Here is a 17136-nt window from a genome sequence, read left to right on the forward strand (position 1 = left end):
AACTGTTGTAATTCCGACACCGTTCACCTGATTTGGATGTAAATGAAAGCTGGAAGTCTACACTTAAAAAGCACATATTGATCGTTTCATTTCAAGTCCAGTGTGGCGGCCGCAGTGTAGAGCCATAATTGTGAGAAATGTGTCAATGTGCAAATATTTACGGACCCGACTGTATTATATAGTGATTAGTCACATTACTAAAAGAAGAAGAATCTGGTAAATACAGGCCAGAGAGCGAGGAGGAGTACAGGCCAAAGAGTGGAAGCATTGGCAGCCACACTCCGATAACCCAGAGAGTTATTTCCTCGACCCCGAGAACGTGTCCAATAAGGGGATCAGAGTGCGTCGGCCGGAGCCCCCTCTCACTGTCCTGGAATGAGAGGAATCCCGTCGCGTTCCCCATCCGTCTGTCCGCTAGCCCATCGCTCTCTCTCTCGGGGACGGACGATATCGTCCGGTATAAATCGGGCAAGGCAAACACAGATGGCCGGAGGGGGATTAATCAGTCACATTCACGGGACGGCGTACTATGTCAACGGTGCCGTTGGGAGGGGATAAAGTAGAGAGGTGAGATCTGGGCACATCGAAAGCTTGTTTCTCGACAAGTCATGTGGGGTAAAAATAGCGTGGGGATAAATTCTGCACGGAGAGAGAGAGAGAGAGAGAGAGAGAGAGAGAGAGAGAGAGAGAGAGAGAGAGAGAGAGAGAGAGAGAGAGAGAGAGAGAGAGAGAGAGAGAGAGAGAGGCATGACAGGAGGACTAAGCTTCTGCTTGCATGGCCAAAGCACACCCACGGATATTTGCTAGATGAGGACTGATGGGGCCTGCAGTGGACATACTCGTGGGCCTATTTTCACATACAGTGATGATCTTAAAGGAACACGCCAACATTTTGGGAAATTAGCTTACAGTCTTCTCCAGAGAGAGACAAGAAGATAGATACCAAAAAAGACATGCATGCTAGGTAGGTACAGGGCCGGACTGGGGAAATAATTCATACCGGGAGATATAGCGCAAAATATAGCCCCAATCAGGCCACTTTTTAAGCGGGGGTCCCCCACCCGGATTTTTTTTGTTACAAAGACTTAATTTCCTGCATTCTGGTGAATTTTAGTGCATGTGAATCACAAACTAATGAGCCAACAATTGCTTAGTACAATGTACTGTTATGAACCTCAAATAAAACTGTTGTGGCACTAGCAATGGTACTCTCTCCACCTTCAAAAAGAAAAAAGCAAGAGCACAACATATTTTTCTATTTACTATTATAATACAGTTAACCACTCTCTCCACCTATTTAAACAGAGCAAGAGCACAATACCATATGCACTTTACTGATGCACTACCCATCAACAGTTAAAATAGCCCTTTACACAAACATTAAATAACAGACCTTTCATTACAATACTATAATAACAGTAGCCACTGCCAGAATAGTGACACATGTATCGCGTGTGGTGAGCACACGCATGCATGCACAACGAAGACAGAAGATTGCGTTGTCTCAATCATTTTAACTATAAAATGAGCTCAAAGTATGAGCTCACTGACTGAAATTTCCAACAAAAAGCATCAATTGTCGAATAATATTGATCACATTAACTAGACTAGATGTTTGTGAGGAAATTAGAAAGGGAACAACAACTTACTTAACCCTTGTGTCTGATCAGATTCTTATTTTTTTGATAACTTTGCAGTGATTATGTTTGTAGCCACTGTGGCAAAGGTGTGTAATCTTTGAATTATCTTGGAATTATTTTGACTCTCTTTCATAAATTGTTTATTCAACTTCAGCCCAATCATAACCACCACATATTGTTTTTTGTAATGTCAGATTTAACAACTCCTTTCAGAAAAGTGGGAGTGTGCCATCTGCCATTCCATTCGCCGCCTCCGCTGTCAATCAGTTGTATCGCCTGGTCCCGCCTCCACCAATCACAAGCGGCAGCACGGCTCCATTGTGTGTGCGTGTGTCCGCGTGAGGGAGAGAGAGTCAGATAGTTCTCCAACTCTGTCGCAGACAGTGAAATCCTGGTTGTTCCCCACCCACCTAGGTTATCTAAAAACTATCGCGCCGCGCCGCCACCACAACTAGAAACAATGGCCTGGCAAAAAATTAAAAAAAATTATAATAAAAAAAATATATAATTTTAATTTTTTTTATATAATTTATTTTTATTTTACATAAAAACACAAGATTCGAACTTGAAGGGAGAAATTCGGAAAAAAAAATGTATTATTAATAATATTATTATTAAAAAATAACTGTCAGTTCATATAGGTGAGACTGTGCTGAAAAGAATGATACCAAACATACAGTACCATGGTAAAAAAGAAAGTTGCCAAAACTTTGAAAATAGCTTAGACTTCTTTTTAGGTTTAAAGAAAAAAGATTTATTTATTTATTTATTTTTAATTACACTGAAATTCGAACTTGTCTACAATTCTGCAACACATTTTGTATTAGATGTTTTGTTAAAGTGACAGCCTTAATATATACTGGTGCCATTGCCCTTGGTCCCAGTGGCTGCCCCACTGCTCATAAACAGTCAGAATTGGTCAAATGCAGAGGACTCATTTCCCCAAGGGGGATTCAGAAAACTATACACATATGCTGCATACATTTAAGCTAGGCACCATTCCAGGTTTCCCCAAGCCATGACTTGGTCTTTGAAGCCTTGGCACGGCGCTTCAAGCATGACTCCTCAGCGTGCATGGAATCCAGCCACCATCGAGGTGTAAAATCCTCACATATCCACAGCTCACGCAACTCTTGCCAGAGTGCCCCGTTAGCAGCACCGTCAGAGGCTCTCTGGCTCCATCACATCTCTCCACTCCGACCTGGCCAGACGGTCTTGAGTCACAGCCAGGAGAGACTGGGACACCAAACCACTTTCTGTTACCAAAAGGAACGCCTCGTGTCTTTTAAAGATGTGGACTTAAAAGTATGTGAATGATGGTTTCCATTACATGTTCGCGTGTGTGAGCATTTCAGTGCTCTCCCCCACAGGTTCCTGGATGATTTGTGGTGACAGGAGGCAAGATTTATGTAACCGAAGAGCAGAATTTTGGCATTTTTCTCCCACCGCCAAATTTAGTTGTTATGCCAATTCCCTTTCTGGTGGTTGCGCGCATTGCCCCACTGTCAGCCCGGGGAGAGGGTGTAGAGTAGACTATCACATGTCTGCCCTGTCGGTCCGGGGAGGGTGTAGACTAGGGGTGTAAAGCTACACGTATCCGTACCAAACCTAACCGTTTCAGTGTGTACCGTACCGTACCGAACGTCTGTGTAGTGTACCGAACGAATACAACGGTATGTTAACCACTAACGACCGCCCACCGGGGGCTGTTTTTTTCACAATCTAATATTATTATTATTATTATTATTATAAAAAATTAAAAATTACAAGTCGATTATTCATTTCAATATAGAATATTCGTGGAGAGCCCTACAAGTACAATTCGTTACTGCACACTACATCACCCCTGAGTGGAACATGGAAAGCCAAACTTTCCCCCACTGTACCGAAAACCCGTACCGAACCTCGACTTCAAAACCGAGGTACGTACCGTACCGTGGTTTTTGTGTACCGTTACACCCCTAGTGTAGACTATCGCATGCCTCCTCCGTCGGCCTGGGGAGGGTGTAGACTATCACATGTCTCCTCTGTCGGTCTGGGGAGGGTGTAGACTATCACATGTCTCCTCTGTCGGCCTGGGGAGGGTGTAGACTACCACATGTCTCCTCTGTCGGTCTGGGGAGGGTGTAGACTACCACATGTCTCCTCTGTCGGTCTGGGGAGGGTATAGACTACCACATGTCTCCTCTGTCGGTCTGGGGAGGGTGTAGACTATCACATGTCTCCTCTGTCGGCCTGGGGAGGGTGTAGACTACCACATGTCTCCTCTGTCGGCCTGGGGAGGGTGTAGACTATCACATCTCTCCTCTGTCGGTCTGGGGAGGGTGTAGACTACCACATGTCTCCTCTGTCGGTCTGGGGAGGGTGTAGACTACCACATGTCTCCTCTGTCGGCCTGGGGAGGGTGTAGACTATCACATGCCTCCTCTGTCAGTCTGGGGAGGGTGTAGACTATCACATGTCTCCTCTGTCGGTCTGGGGAGAGTGTAGACTATCACATGTCTCCTCTGTCGGTCTGGGGAGGGTGTAGACTAGGGGTCGCCAATTAGGTTTGGCCGCGGGCCAGATTTTCCCCAAGCCGTTGCTTGGCGGGCCAGGATCAAAAACAATGGCTAATTTAATATACTGATATTGAAAAAAGACAAACGTTTTTCTCTGGTCTGCATCCCCCCAACAACCGTGTGCACTGCGCCGCACTGCACTGCACCCACTCTGCAATCCGCCAAACAAAGTTCTCACTCATCCATTCATTCATGAACAGCTCTCAGCTGTTGCAGATCACCGCGGCGCCGGCGGGTGATGAACAGATCAGAATGCATGAAAACACGACTCACCATATTGTACCTCCTTGTTTGTTGTTAAGTCCTCCAAAATCCCTGCTAATGTTTGAAACATGTCATATCCACTCGCCGCCCTCCAATTCCAGATTGGCGTTGAATGCAGCTACTTTATCTGCCAACTTGCCTCGTTGTTGTTGTTGTTGTTGTTGTTGTTGTTGTTGCCACATATTATGCAGAGAGGACGTCGGCTCGGCACGCAAGAATCACCGACCTGTTGCGATAAACCCGTATTTTAAGTATGGCTCCTGTTTATTAAAAGAAGCGTTATATTTCCCCGTTGCTATCCAAAGATGTTTGTTTTGTTTTCTTCAACTCGCTCGCGAGTCGCATCTCGAACGCGGAAGTGAAAGTGCGTTAGGGAAATAGACACAGGGCCCGGTGGGACTATTCCATTGGTTCTCCCAGTCCACCTGACCATTTCTAGCATTTCAATTGGCTATAGTGACAGACATGCTTTTGATGACTGCCGGTAGATATATCACAATAAAAGACACCCTGGCGTCCCGAGTGAATATTTCCCGTGCGTCAAATAAATATCATATTCTCAAAATAATCTGACGGGCCAGAAATTATTGTTGGCGGGCCAATGTTGGCCCGCGGGCCGCCTATTGCCGATCCCTGGTGTAGACTATCACATGCCTCCTCTGTTGGTCTGGGGAGGGTGTAGACTATCGCATGCCTCCTCTGTCGGTCTGGGGAGGGTGTAGACTACCACATGTCTCCTCCGATACATGTGGAGTCGCCAGCCTCTTCTTTTCACTCGACAGCGAGGAGTTTCACTGGGAGAACATAACGCGTGCAGAGGTTCACGCCATCTCCGCCAGATCCCCTCCCTGGTGAACAGGCGCCCCGACTGACCAGTAGGAGTCGCTGTTTACAGTGACCAGGACGCCTGAATACTTTTACCAACGGATTTCCAGTTCCGCATTCGCGTTCTGCACTCTGATTGGCCACGGACGTTTCTGGTCGCGCCAATCGTGTGACGGCAAGTTCTGCCACCGGTTAAGCTTAGGCACTCTTTCGAAGTTGGTTAAGGTTAGAGTTTGTCTTAGAGCAGGGCGATAGAACACCAGCCCTGATTCCAAACTCTAACCAACTTCGCTTAACCAGTGATAAACTAGGCGTTAGGTAGTTTGCCGCCTGTTAGAGGCGGAAATGGGCGCGTCACGCGATTGGGCGCACATGTCACATGACCAGAAACGTCAGTGGCCAATCAGATCGCACCAGAAACGTCAGTGGCCAATCAGATCGCAGAACGCAAACGCGGAACTGGAAATCCGTTGGTAAAAGAATAGACGCGACCAGGACTCATACCCCACCGGCTTCCCAACCGCGACGACTGACCCAAGCCAGAGGTACAGCCCAACAGCTGGATTGTTGCATATTTGGATTTTATGGTGTTTTTTTGTTCTTGATTTATTGTGATGTTTCTTCTCGACTTGTTCAAGAAGACTTGTACAGCCCATGGGGGCATTCACCTTGTGATTTCCGGCTTTACAGATACATTTGATTTGATTTAGGAGCGTGCTTAGACCTCTACGCTACACAGCCGCTCCCGAACAGCAGACATAACTGAAAATACTACACACAAGAGTGTGGTTAATGTGTCATTGTACCAACTCAAGTGGTGAGACCATCTGCTGCTGTGGTGGGCCGCTACAAGTCAATCTACGTACAGGAACCACTAAGGGGCCCGTTGTTCCCAGCAGCGCGCGGACACTCACCGTCCCCCGGCGCAGGGCGAACTGGATGGAGTCCAGGTCGGAGACGGGGCACCACACCTCGGCGATCAGACACTTCTGGGTGACGTCGATGTTGCAGAGGTTGAGCGTGTGGTAGATGGCCTTCATCTTCCTCACCTTGATGAACCACACCCGGACCGTCTTAGCTGCCGCCTGCAGGACCCTCTGCCTGTGGTCCTCCGTCTGGTTCAGAACCTGGGGGGGAGGGGGGGGGGGGGGGGACAGAGAGGAGACAGCAGGGGTGGTCAGAGAGGAGACAGCAGGGGTGGTCAGAGGGGAGACAGTAGGGGTGGTCAGAGAGGAGACAGCAGGGGTGGTCAGAGGGGAGACAGTAGGGTGGTCAGAGGGGAGACAGTAGGGGTGGTCAGAGAGGAGACAGCAGGGGTGGTCAGAGGGGAGACAGCAGGGGTGGTCAGAGGGGAGACAGCAGGGGTGGTCAGAGGGGAGACAGTAGGGTGGTCAGAGGGGAGACAGCAGGGGTGGTCAGAGGGGAGACAGCAGGGGTGGTCAGAGAGGAGACAGCAGGGTGGTCAGAGGGGAGACAGCAGGGGTGGACAGAGGGGAGACAGTAGGGGTGGTCAGAGAAGAGACAGTAGGGGTGGTCAGAGGGGAGACAGCAGGGGTGGTCAGAGGGGAGACAGTAGGGGTGGTCAGAGGGGAGACAGTAGGGTGGTCAGAGGGGAGACAGTAGGGTGGTCAGAGGGGAGACAGCAGGGGTGGTCAGAGGGGAGACAGTAGGGGTGGTCAGAGAGGAAACAGTAGGGGTGGTCAGAGAGGAAACAGTAGGGGTGGTCAGAGAGGAAACAGTAGGGGTGGTCAGAGGGGAGACAGTAGGGGGGGTCAGAGGGGAGACAGTAGGGGTGGTCAGAGGGGAGACAGCAGGGGTGGTCAGAGGGGAGACAGTAGGGTGGTCAGAGGGGAGACAGTAGGGGTGGTCAGAGGGGAGACAGTAGGGGGGGTCAGAGAGGAGACAGTAGGGGTGGTCAGAGGGGAGACAGTAGGGGTGGTCAGAGGGGAGACAGCAGGGGTGGTCAGAGGGGAGACAGTAGGGGTGGTCAGAGAGGAGACAGTAGGGGGGGTCAGAGAGGAGACAGTAGGGGTGGTCAGAGGGGAGACAGTAGGGTGGTCAGAGGGGAGACAGCAGGGGTGGTCAGAGAGGAGACAGCAGGGGTGGTCAGAGAGGAGACAGTAGGGGTGGACAGAGAGGAGACAGCAGGGGTGGTCAGAGAGGAGACAGTAGGGGGGGTCAGAGAGGAGACAGTAGGGGGGTCAGAGGGGAGACAGCAGGGGTGGTCAGAGAGGAGACAGCAGGGTGGTCAGAGAGGAGACAGTAGGGGGGTCAGAGAGGAGACAGTAGGGTGGTCAGAGGGGAGACAGTAGGGGTGGTCAGAGGGGAGACAGTAGGGGTGGACAGAGAGGAGACAGTAGGGGTGGACAGAGAGGAGACAGCAGGGGTGGTCAGAGAGGAGACAGTAGGGGGGGTCAGAGAGGAGACAGTAGGGGGGTCAGAGGGGAGACAGTAGGGGTGGTCAGAGAGGAGACAGCAGGGGTGGTCAGAGGGGAGACAGTAGGGGGGTCAGAGGGGAGACAGTAGGGGTGGTTAGAGGGGAGACAGTAGGGGTGGTCAGAGAGGAGACAGTAGGGGTGGTCAGAGGGGAGACAGTAGGGTGGTCAGAGAGGAGACAGTAGGGGTGGTCAGAGGGGAGACAGTAGGGGTGGTCAGAGGGGAGACAGTAGGGGTGGACAGAGAGGAGACAGCAGGGGTGGACAGAGGGGAGACAGTAGGGGTGGTCAGAGAGGAGACAGTAGGGGTGGTCAGAGAGGAGACAGTAGGGTGGTCAGAGAGGAGACAGTAGGGGTGGTCAGAGGGGAGACAGTAGGGGTGGTCAGAGGGGAGACAGTAGGGGGGTCAGAGGGGAGACAGCAGGGGTGGTCAGAGGGGAGACAGTAGGGGTGGTTAGAGAGGAGACAGTAGGGGGGTCAGAGAGGAGACAGTAGGGTGGTCAGAGGGGAGACAGTAGGGTGGTCAGAGGGGAGACAGTAGGGTGGTCAGAGGGGAGACAGTAGGGTGGTCAGAGAGGAGACAGTAGGGGTGGTCAGAGGGGAGACAGCAGGGGTGGTCAGAGAGGAAACAGTAGGGGTGGTCAGAGGGGAGACAGTAGGGGTGGTCAGAGGGGAGACAGTAGGGGTGGACAGAGAGGAGACAGTAGGGTGGTCAGAGGGGAGACAGTAGGGGTGGTCAGAGGGGAGACAGTAGGGGTGGTCAGAGGGGAGACAGCAGGGGTGGTCAGAGGGGAGACAGTAGGGGTGGACAGAGGGGAGACAGTAGGGGGGGTCAGAGGGGAGACAGCAGGGGTGGTCAGAGGGGAGACAGCAGGGGTGGTCAGAGAGGAGACAGTAGGGGTGGTCAGAGGGGAGACAGTAGGGTGGTCAGAGGGGAGACAGCAGGGTGGTCAGAGAGGAGACAGTAGGGGTGGTCAGAGGGGAGACAGCAGGGGTGGTCAGAGGGGAGACAGTAGGGGTGGACAGAGGGGAGACAGTAGGGGGGGTCAGAGGGGAGACAGCAGGGGTGGTCAGAGGGGAGACAGCAGGGGTGGACAGAGAGGAGACAGTAGGGGTGGTCAGAGAGGAGACAGCAGGGGTGGTCAGAGAGGAGACAGTAGGGGTGGTCAGAGGGGAGACAGCAGGGGTGGTCAGAGGGGAGACAGTAGGGGTGGTCAGAGAGGAGACAGTAGGGGTGGACAGAGGGGAGACAGCAGGGGTGGTCAGAGAGGAGACAGTAGGGGTGGTCAGAGGGGAGACAGCAGGGGTGGTCAGAGAGGAGACAGTAGGGGTGGTCAGAGGGGAGACAGCAGGGGTGGTCAGAGGGGAGACAGTAGGGGTGGTCAGAGAGGAGACAGTAGGGGTGGACAGAGGGGAGACAGCAGGGGTGGTCAGAGAGGAGACAGTAGGGGTGGTCAGAGGGGAGACAGCAGGGGTGGTCAGAGAGGAGACAGTAGGGGTGGTCAGAGGGGAGACAGTAGGGTGGTCAGAGGGGAGACAGTAGGGTGGTCAGAGAGGAGACAGTAGGGGTGGTCAGAGAGGAGACAGCAGGGGTGGTCAGAGGGGAGACAGTAGGGGTGGTCAGAGAGGAGACAGCAGGGGTGGTCAGAGAGGAGACAGTAGGGTGGTCAGAGGGGAGACAGTAGGGGTGGTCAGAGAGGAGACAGTAGGGGTGGTCAGAGGGGAGACAGCAGGGGTGGACAGAGAGGAGACAGTAGGGGTGGACAGAGAGGAGACAGTAGGGGTGGTCAGAGGGGAGACAGCAGGGGTGGTCAGAGAGGAGACAGTAGGGGTGGTCAGAGGGGAGACAGTAGGGTGGTCAGAGAGGAGACAGTAGGGTGGTCAGAGAGGAGACAGCAGGGGTGGTCAGAGGGGAGACAGTAGGGGTGGTCAGAGGGGAGACAGTAGGGGGGGTTAGAGAGGAGACAGTAGGGGTGGACAGAGAGGAGACAGTAGGGGGGGTTAGAGGGGAGACAGTAGGGTGGACAGAGAGGAGACAGTAGGGGGGTTAGAGAGGAGACAGTAGGGTGGTCAGAGAGGAGACAGTAGGGGGGGTTAGAGGGGAGACAGTAGGGGTGGTCAGAGAGGAGACAGTAGGGTGGTCAGAGAGGAGACAGTAGGGGGGGTCAGAGGGGAGACAGTAGGGGTGGTCAGAGGGGAGACAGCAGGGGTGGTCAGAGGGGAGACAGTAGGGGTGGACAGAGAGGAGACAGCAGGGTGGTCAGAGAGGAGACAGTAGGGGGGTCAGAGGGGAGACAGTAGGGGTGGACAGAGAGGAGACAGTAGGGGTGGTCAGAGGGGAGACAGTAGGGGTGGTCAGAGGGGAGACAGTAGGGGGGGTCAGAGAGGAGACAGTAGGGTGGTCAGAGAGGAGACAGTAGGGTGGTCAGAGGGGAGACAGCAGGGGTGGTCAGAGGGGAGACAGTAGGGGTGGTCAGAGAGGAGACAGTAGGGTGGTCAGAGAGGAGACAGTAGGGGTGGTCAGAGGGGAGACAGTAGGGTGGTCAGAGGGGAGACAGCAGGGTGGTCAGAGGGGAGACAGTAGGGGTGGTCAGAGGGGAGACAGTAGGGTGGTCAGAGGGGAGACAGTAGGGGGGGTCAGAGAGGAGACAGTAGGGTGGTCAGAGGGGAGACAGCAGGGTGGTCAGAGAGGAGACAGTAGGGGTGGTCAGAGAGGAGACAGTAGGGGTGGTCAGAGAGGAGACAGTAGGGTGGTCAGAGGGGAGACAGTAGGGGTGGTCAGAGAGGAGACAGTAGGGGGGGTCAGAGGGGAGACAGTAGGGGTGGTCAGAGAGGAGACAGTAGGGGGGGTCAGAGGGGAGACAGTAGGGGTGGTCAGAGAGGAGACAGTAGGGGTGGTCAGAGAGGAGACAGTAGGGGGGGTCAGAGAGGAGACAGTAGGGGTGGTCAGAGAGGAGACAGTAGGGGGGGTCAGAGAGGAGACAGTAGGGGTGGTCAGAGAGGAGACAGCAGGGGGGTCAGAGGGGAGACAGCAGGGGTGGTCAGAGGGGAGACAGTAGGGGTGGTCAGAGGGGAGGTCAGAGAGGAGACAGTAGGGGTGGTCAGAGAGGAGACAGCAGGGGTGGTCAGAGAGGAGACAGTAGGGGTGGTCAGAGGGGAGACAGCAGGGGTGGTCAGAGAGGAGACAGTAGGGTGGTCAGAGAGGAGACAGTAGGGGTGGTCAGAGAGGAGACAGTAGGGTGGTCAGAGAGGAGACAGCAGGGGTGGTCGGAGGGGAGACAGTAGGGGGGGTCAGAGAGGAGACAGCAGGGGTGGTCAGAGAGGAGACAGCAGGGGTGGTCAGAGAGGAGACAGTAGGGTGGTCAGAGAGGAGACAGTAGGGTGGGTCAGAGGGGAGACAGCTGGGGTGGTTAGAGGGGAGACAGTAGGGGTGGTCAGAGGGGAGACAGTAGGGGTGGACAGAGGGGAGACAGCAGGGTGGTCAGAGGGGAGACAGTAGGGGTGGTCAGAGAGGAGACAGTAGGGTGGTCAGAGAGGAGACAGTAGGGGTGGTCAGAGGGGAGACAGCAGGGGTGGTCAGAGGGGAGACAGTAGGGTGGTCAGAGGGGAGACAGTAGGGGTGGTCAGAGAGGAGACAGCAGGGGTGGTCAGAGGGGAGACAGCAGGGGTGGTCAGAGAGGAGACAGTAGGGTGGTCAGAGGGGAGACAGTAGGGTGGTCAGAGAGGAGACAGCAGGGGTGGTCAGAGGGGAGACAGCAGGGGTGGTCAGAGGGGAGACAGTAGGGGTGGTCAGAGGGGAGACAGCAGGGGTGGTCAGAGGGGAGACAGTAGGGGTGGTCAGAGAGGAGACAGCAGGGGTGGTCAGAGGGGAGACAGCAGGGGTGGTCAGAGGGGAGACAGTAGGGGTGGTCAGAGGGGAGACAGTAGGGGTGGTCAGAGGGGAGACAGTAGGGTGGTCAGAGGGGAGACAGCAGGGGTGGTCAGAGAGGAGACAGTAGGGTGGTCAGAGGGGAGACAGTAGGGTGGTCAGAGAGGAGACAGCAGGGGTGGTCAGAGGGGAGACAGCAGGGGTGGTCAGAGGGGAGACAGTAGGGGTGGTCAGAGGGGAGACAGCAGGGGTGGTCAGAGGGGAGACAGTAGGGGTGGTCAGAGAGGAGACAGTAGGGTGGTCAGAGAGGAGACAGCAGGGGTGGTCAGAGGGGAGACAGTAGGGTGGTCAGAGGGGAGACAGCAGGGGTGGTCAGAGGGGAGACAGCAGGGGTGGTCAGAGGGGAGACAGTAGGGGTGGTCAGAGAGGAGACAGTAGGGTGGTCAGAGAGGAGACAGCAGGGGTGGTCAGAGGGGAGACAGTAGGGTGGTCAGAGGGGAGACAGTAGGGGTGGTCAGAGGGGAGACAGTAGGGGTGGTCAGAGAGGAGACAGTAGGGGTGGTCAGAGGGGAGACAGTAGGGGTGGTCAGAGAGGAGACAGCAGGGGTGGTCAGAGGGGAGACAGCAGGGGTGGTCAGAGGGGAGACAGTAGGGGTGGTCAGAGAGGAGACAGTAGGGGTGGTCAGAGAGGAGACAGTAGGGGTGGTCAGAGGGGAGACAGCAGGGGTGGTCAGAGGGGAGACAGTAGGGGTGGTCAGAGAGGAGACAGTAGGGGTGGTCAGAGGGGAGACAGTAGGGTGGTCAGAGGGGAGACAGTAGGGGTGGTCAGAGAGGAGACAGCAGGGGTGGTCAGAGAGGAGACAGCAGGGGTGGTCAGAGGGGAGACAGTAGGGTGGTCAGAGAGGAGACAGTAGGGTGGTCAGAGAGGAGACAGTAGGGTGGGTCAGAGGGGAGACAGCTGGGGTGGTTAGAGGGGAGACAGTAGGGGTGGTCAGAGAGGAGACAGTAGGGGTGGTCAGAGGGGAGACAGTAGGGGTGGACAGAGGGGAGACAGCAGGGTGGTCAGAGGGGAGACAGTAGGGGTGGTCAGAGAGGAGACAGTAGGGGTGGTCAGAGAGGAGACAGTAGGGGTGGTCAGAGAGGAGACAGTAGGGGTGGTCAGAGAGGAGACAGCAGGGGTGGTCAGAGAGGAGACAGTAGGGTGGTCAGAGAGGAGACAGCAGGGGTGGTCAGAGGGGAGACAGTAGGGGTGGTCAGAGGGGAGACAGTAGGGGTGGTCAGAGGGGAGACAGTAGGGTGGTCAGAGGGGAGACAGCAGGGGTGGTCAGAGGGGAGACAGTAGGGTGGTCAGAGAGGAGACAGTAGGGTGGTCAGAGAGGAGACAGTAGGGGTGGTCAGAGGGGAGACAGCAGGGGTGGTCAGAGAGGAGACAGTAGGGGGGGTCAGAGAGGAGACAGTAGGGGGGGTCAGAGAGGAGACAGTAGGGGTGGTCAGAGAGGAGACAGTAGGGGGGGTCAGAGAGGAGACAGTAGGGGTGGTCAGAGAGGAGACAGTAGGGGTGGTCAGAGAGGAGACAGTAGGGGGGGTCAGAGAGGAGACAGTAGGGTGGTCAGAGAGGAGACAGCAGGGGTGGTCAGAGAGGAGACAGTAGGGGTGGTCAGAGGGGAGACAGTAGGGGTGGTCAGAGAGGAGACAGTAGGGTGGTCAGAGAGGAGACAGTAGGGGTGGTCAGAGAGGAGACAGTAGGGGTGGTCAGAGAGGAGACAGTAGGGGTGGTCAGAGAGGAGACAGTAGGGGTGGTCAGAGAGGAGACAGTAGGGGTGGTCAGAGGGGAGACAGTAGGGGTGGTCAGAGGGGAGACAGTAGGGGTGGACAGAGAGGAGACAGCAGGGGTGGTCAGAGGGGAGACAGTAGGGGTGGTCAGAGAGGAGACAGTAGGGGTGGTCAGAGAGGAGACAGTAGGGGTGGTCAGAGAGGAGACAGTAGGGGTGGTCAGAGGGGAGACAGTAGGGGTGGTCAGAGGGGAGACAGCAGGGGTGGTCAGAGAGGAGACAGTAGGGGTGGTCAGAGGGGAGACAGTAGGGGTGGTCAGAGAGGAGACAGTAGGGGTGGACAGAGAGGAGACAGCAGGGGTGGTCAGAGGGGAGACAGTAGGGTGGTCAGAGAGGAGACAGCAGGGGTGGTCAGAGGGGAGACAGTAGGGGTGGTCAGAGAGGAGACAGTAGGGGTGGTCAGAGGGGAGACAGTAGGGGTGGTCAGAGAGGAGACAGTAGGGGTGGTCAGAGGGGAGACAGTAGGGTGGTCAGAGGGGAGACAGTAGGGGTGGTCAGAGGGGAGACAGTAGGGGTGGTCAGAGAGGAGACAGTAGGGGGGGTCAGAGAGGAGACAGCAGGGGTGGTCAGAGGGGAGACAGTAGGGGTGGTCAGAGAGGAGACAGTAGGGGTGGTCAGAGGGGAGACAGTAGGGGTGGTCAGAGGGGAGACAGTAGGGGTGGTCAGAGAGGAGACAGTAGGGGTGGTCAGAGGGGAGACAGCAGGGGTGGTCAGAGAGGAGACAGTAGGGGTGGTCAGAGGGGAGACAGTAGGGTGGTCAGAGGGGAGACAGTAGGGTGGTCAGAGAGGAGACAGTAGGGTGGGTCAGAGAGGAGACAGTAGGGGGGTCAGAGAGGAGACAGTAGGGTGGTCAGAGAGGAGACAGTAGGGTGGTCAGAGGGGAGACAGTAGGGGTGGTCAGAGAGGAGACAGTAGGGGTGGTCAGAGAGGAGACAGTAGGGGTGGTCAGAGGGGAGACAGTAGGGTGGTCAGAGGGGAGACAGTAGGGGGGGTCAGAGGGGAGACAGTAGGGGTGGTCAGAGGGGAGACAGTAGGGTGGTCAGAGGGGAGACAGTAGAGGTGGTCAGAGGGGAGACAGTAGAGGTGGTCAGAGAGGAGACAGTAGGGGGGGTCAGAGAGGAGACAGTAGGGGTGGTCAGAGAGGAGACAGTAGGGGTGGTCAGAGAGGAGACAGTAGGGTGGTCAGAGAGGAGACAGTAGGGGTGGTCAGAGAGGAGACAGCAGGGGTGGTCAGAGGGGAGACAGTAGGGGTGGTCAGAGAGGAGACAGTAGGGTGGTCAGAGAGGAGACAGTAGGGGTGGTCAGAGAGGAGACAGTAGGGGTGGTCAGAGAGGAGACAGTAGGGGTGGTCAGAGAGGAGACAGTAGGGGGGGTCAGAGAGGAGACAGTAGGGTGGTCAGAGAGGAGACAGCAGGGGTGGTCAGAGAGGAGACAGTAGGGGTGGTCAGAGGGGAGACAGTAGGGGTGGTCAGAGAGGAGACAGTAGGGTGGTCAGAGAGGAGACAGTAGGGGTGGTCAGAGAGGAGACAGTAGGGGTGGTCAGAGAGGAGACAGTAGGGGTGGTCAGAGAGGAGACAGTAGGGGTGGTCAGAGAGGAGACAGCAGGGGTGGTCAGAGGGGAGACAGTAGGGGTGGACAGAGAGGAGACAGCAGGGGTGGTCAGAGGGGAGACAGTAGGGGTGGTCAGAGAGGAGACAGTAGGGGTGGTCAGAGAGGAGACAGTAGGGGTGGTCAGAGAGGAGACAGTAGGGGGGTCAGAGGGGAGACAGTAGGGGTGGTCAGAGGGGAGACAGCAGGGGTGGTCAGAGAGGAGACAGTAGGGGTGGTCAGAGGGGAGACAGTAGGGGTGGTCAGAGAGGAGACAGTAGGGGGGGTCAGAGAGGAGACAGTAGGGGTGGACAGAGAGGAGACAGCAGGGGTGGTCAGAGGGGAGACAGTAGGGTGGTCAGAGAGGAGACAGCAGGGGTGGTCAGAGGGGAGACAGTAGGGGTGGTCAGAGAGGAGACAGTAGGGGTGGTCAGAGGGGAGACAGTAGGGGTGGTCAGAGAGGAGACAGTAGGGGTGGTCAGAGGGGAGACAGTAGGGGTGGTCAGAGGGGAGACAGTAGGGTGGTCAGAGGGGAGACAGTAGGGGGGGACAGAGAGGAGACAGCAGGGGTGGTCAGAGGGGAGACAGTAGGGGTGGTCAGAGAGGAGACAGTAGGGGTGGTCAGAGGGGAGACAGTAGGGGTGGTCAGAGGGGAGACAGTAGGGGTGGTCAGAGAGGAGACAGTAGGGGTGGTCAGAGAGGAGACAGCAGGGGTGGTCAGAGGGGAGACAGCAGGGGTGGTCAGAGGGGAGACAGTAGGGTGGTCAGAGGGGAGACAGCAGGGGTGGTCAGAGGGGAGACAGCAGGGGTGGTCAGAGGGGAGACAGTAGGGTGGTCAGAGGGGAGACAGCAGGGGTGGTCAGAGAGGAGACAGTAGGGGTGGTCAGAGGGGAGACAGTAGGGTGGTCAGAGGGGAGACAGTAGGGGTGGTCAGAGAGGAGACAGTAGGGGTGGTCAGAGAGGAGACAGTAGGGTGGTCAGAGAGGAGACAGTAGGGTGGTCAGAGGGGAGACAGTAGGGGTGGTCAGAGAGGAGACAGTAGGGGTGGTCAGAGAGGAGACAGTAGGGGTGGTCAGAGGGGAGACAGTAGGGTGGTCAGAGGGGAGACAGTAGGGGGGGTCAGAGGGGAGACAGTAGGGGTGGTCAGAGGGGAGACAGTAGGGTGGTCAGAGGGGAGACAGTAGAGGTGGTCAGAGGGGAGACAGTAGAGGTGGTCAGAGAGGAGACAGTAGGGGGGTCAGAGAGGAGACAGTAGGGGTGGTCAGAGAGGAGACAGTAGGGGTGGTCAGAGAGGAGACAGTAGGGGGGGTCAGAGAGGAGACAGTAGGGTGGTCAGAGAGGAGACAGCAGGGGTGGTCAGAGAGGAGACAGTAGGGGTGGTCAGAGGGGAGACAGTAGGGGTGGTCAGAGAGGAGACAGTAGGGGTGGTCAGAGAGGAGACAGCAGGGGTGGTCAGAGGGGAGACAGTAGGGGTGGTCAGAGAGGAGACAGTAGGGGTGGTCAGAGGGGAGACAGTAGGGGTGGTCAGAGAGGAGACAGTAGGGTGGTCAGAGAGGAGACAGCAGGGGTGGTCAGAGAGGAGACAGTAGGGGTGGACAGAGAGGAGACAGCAGGGGTGGTCAGAGGGAGACAGCAGGGGTGGTCAGAGAGGAGACAGTAGGGGTGGTCAGAGAGGAGACAGTAGGGGTGGTCAGAGAGGAGACAGTAGGGTGGTCAGAGAGGAGACAGCAGGGGTGGTCAGAGAGGAGACAGTAGGGGTGGACAGAGAGGAGACAGCAGGGGTGGTCAGAGGGGAGACAGTAGGGGTGGACAGAGAGGAGACAGTAGGGGTGGTCAGAGGGGAGACAGTAGGGTGGTCAGAGGGGAGACAGCAGGGTGGTCAGAGAGGAGACAGTAGGGGTGGTCAGAGGGGAGACAGTAGGGTGGTCAGAGAGGAGACAGTAGGGGTGGTCAGAGAGGAGACAGTAGGGGTGGTCAGAGAGGAGACAGTAGGGGTGGTCAGAGGGGAGAGAGTAGGGGTGGTCAGAGAGGAGACAGTAGGGGTGGTCAGAGAGGAGACAGTAGGGGGGGTCAGAGGGGAGACAGTAGGGGTGGTCAGAGAGGAGACAGTAGGGTGGTCAGAGA

General features: G+C 56.0%; 1 protein-coding gene across 4 annotated transcripts in view; it reads right to left on the reverse strand.

Annotated features, from left to right (window-relative positions):
• atp6v0a1a (ATPase H+ transporting V0 subunit a1a) overlaps positions 1 to 17136 on the reverse strand; it is an 85050-nt gene that overhangs the window by 41535 nt on the left and 26379 nt on the right. For all 4 annotated transcript variants that reach the window (XM_084329915.1, XM_084329913.1, XM_084329914.1 and 1 more), the window contains exon 10: positions 6205 to 6417. In XM_084329915.1, the coding sequence (XP_084186041.1) occupies positions 6205 to 6417 (213 nt within the window). The remainder of the gene's footprint in view (positions 1 to 6204; positions 6418 to 17136) is intronic.

The sequence above is a fragment of the Notolepis coatsorum genome, assembly GCF_963971535.1.
Source record: "Notolepis coatsorum genome assembly, chromosome: 14".
In the NCBI taxonomy this organism is placed as follows: Eukaryota; Metazoa; Chordata; class Actinopteri; order Aulopiformes; family Paralepididae; genus Notolepis; species Notolepis coatsorum.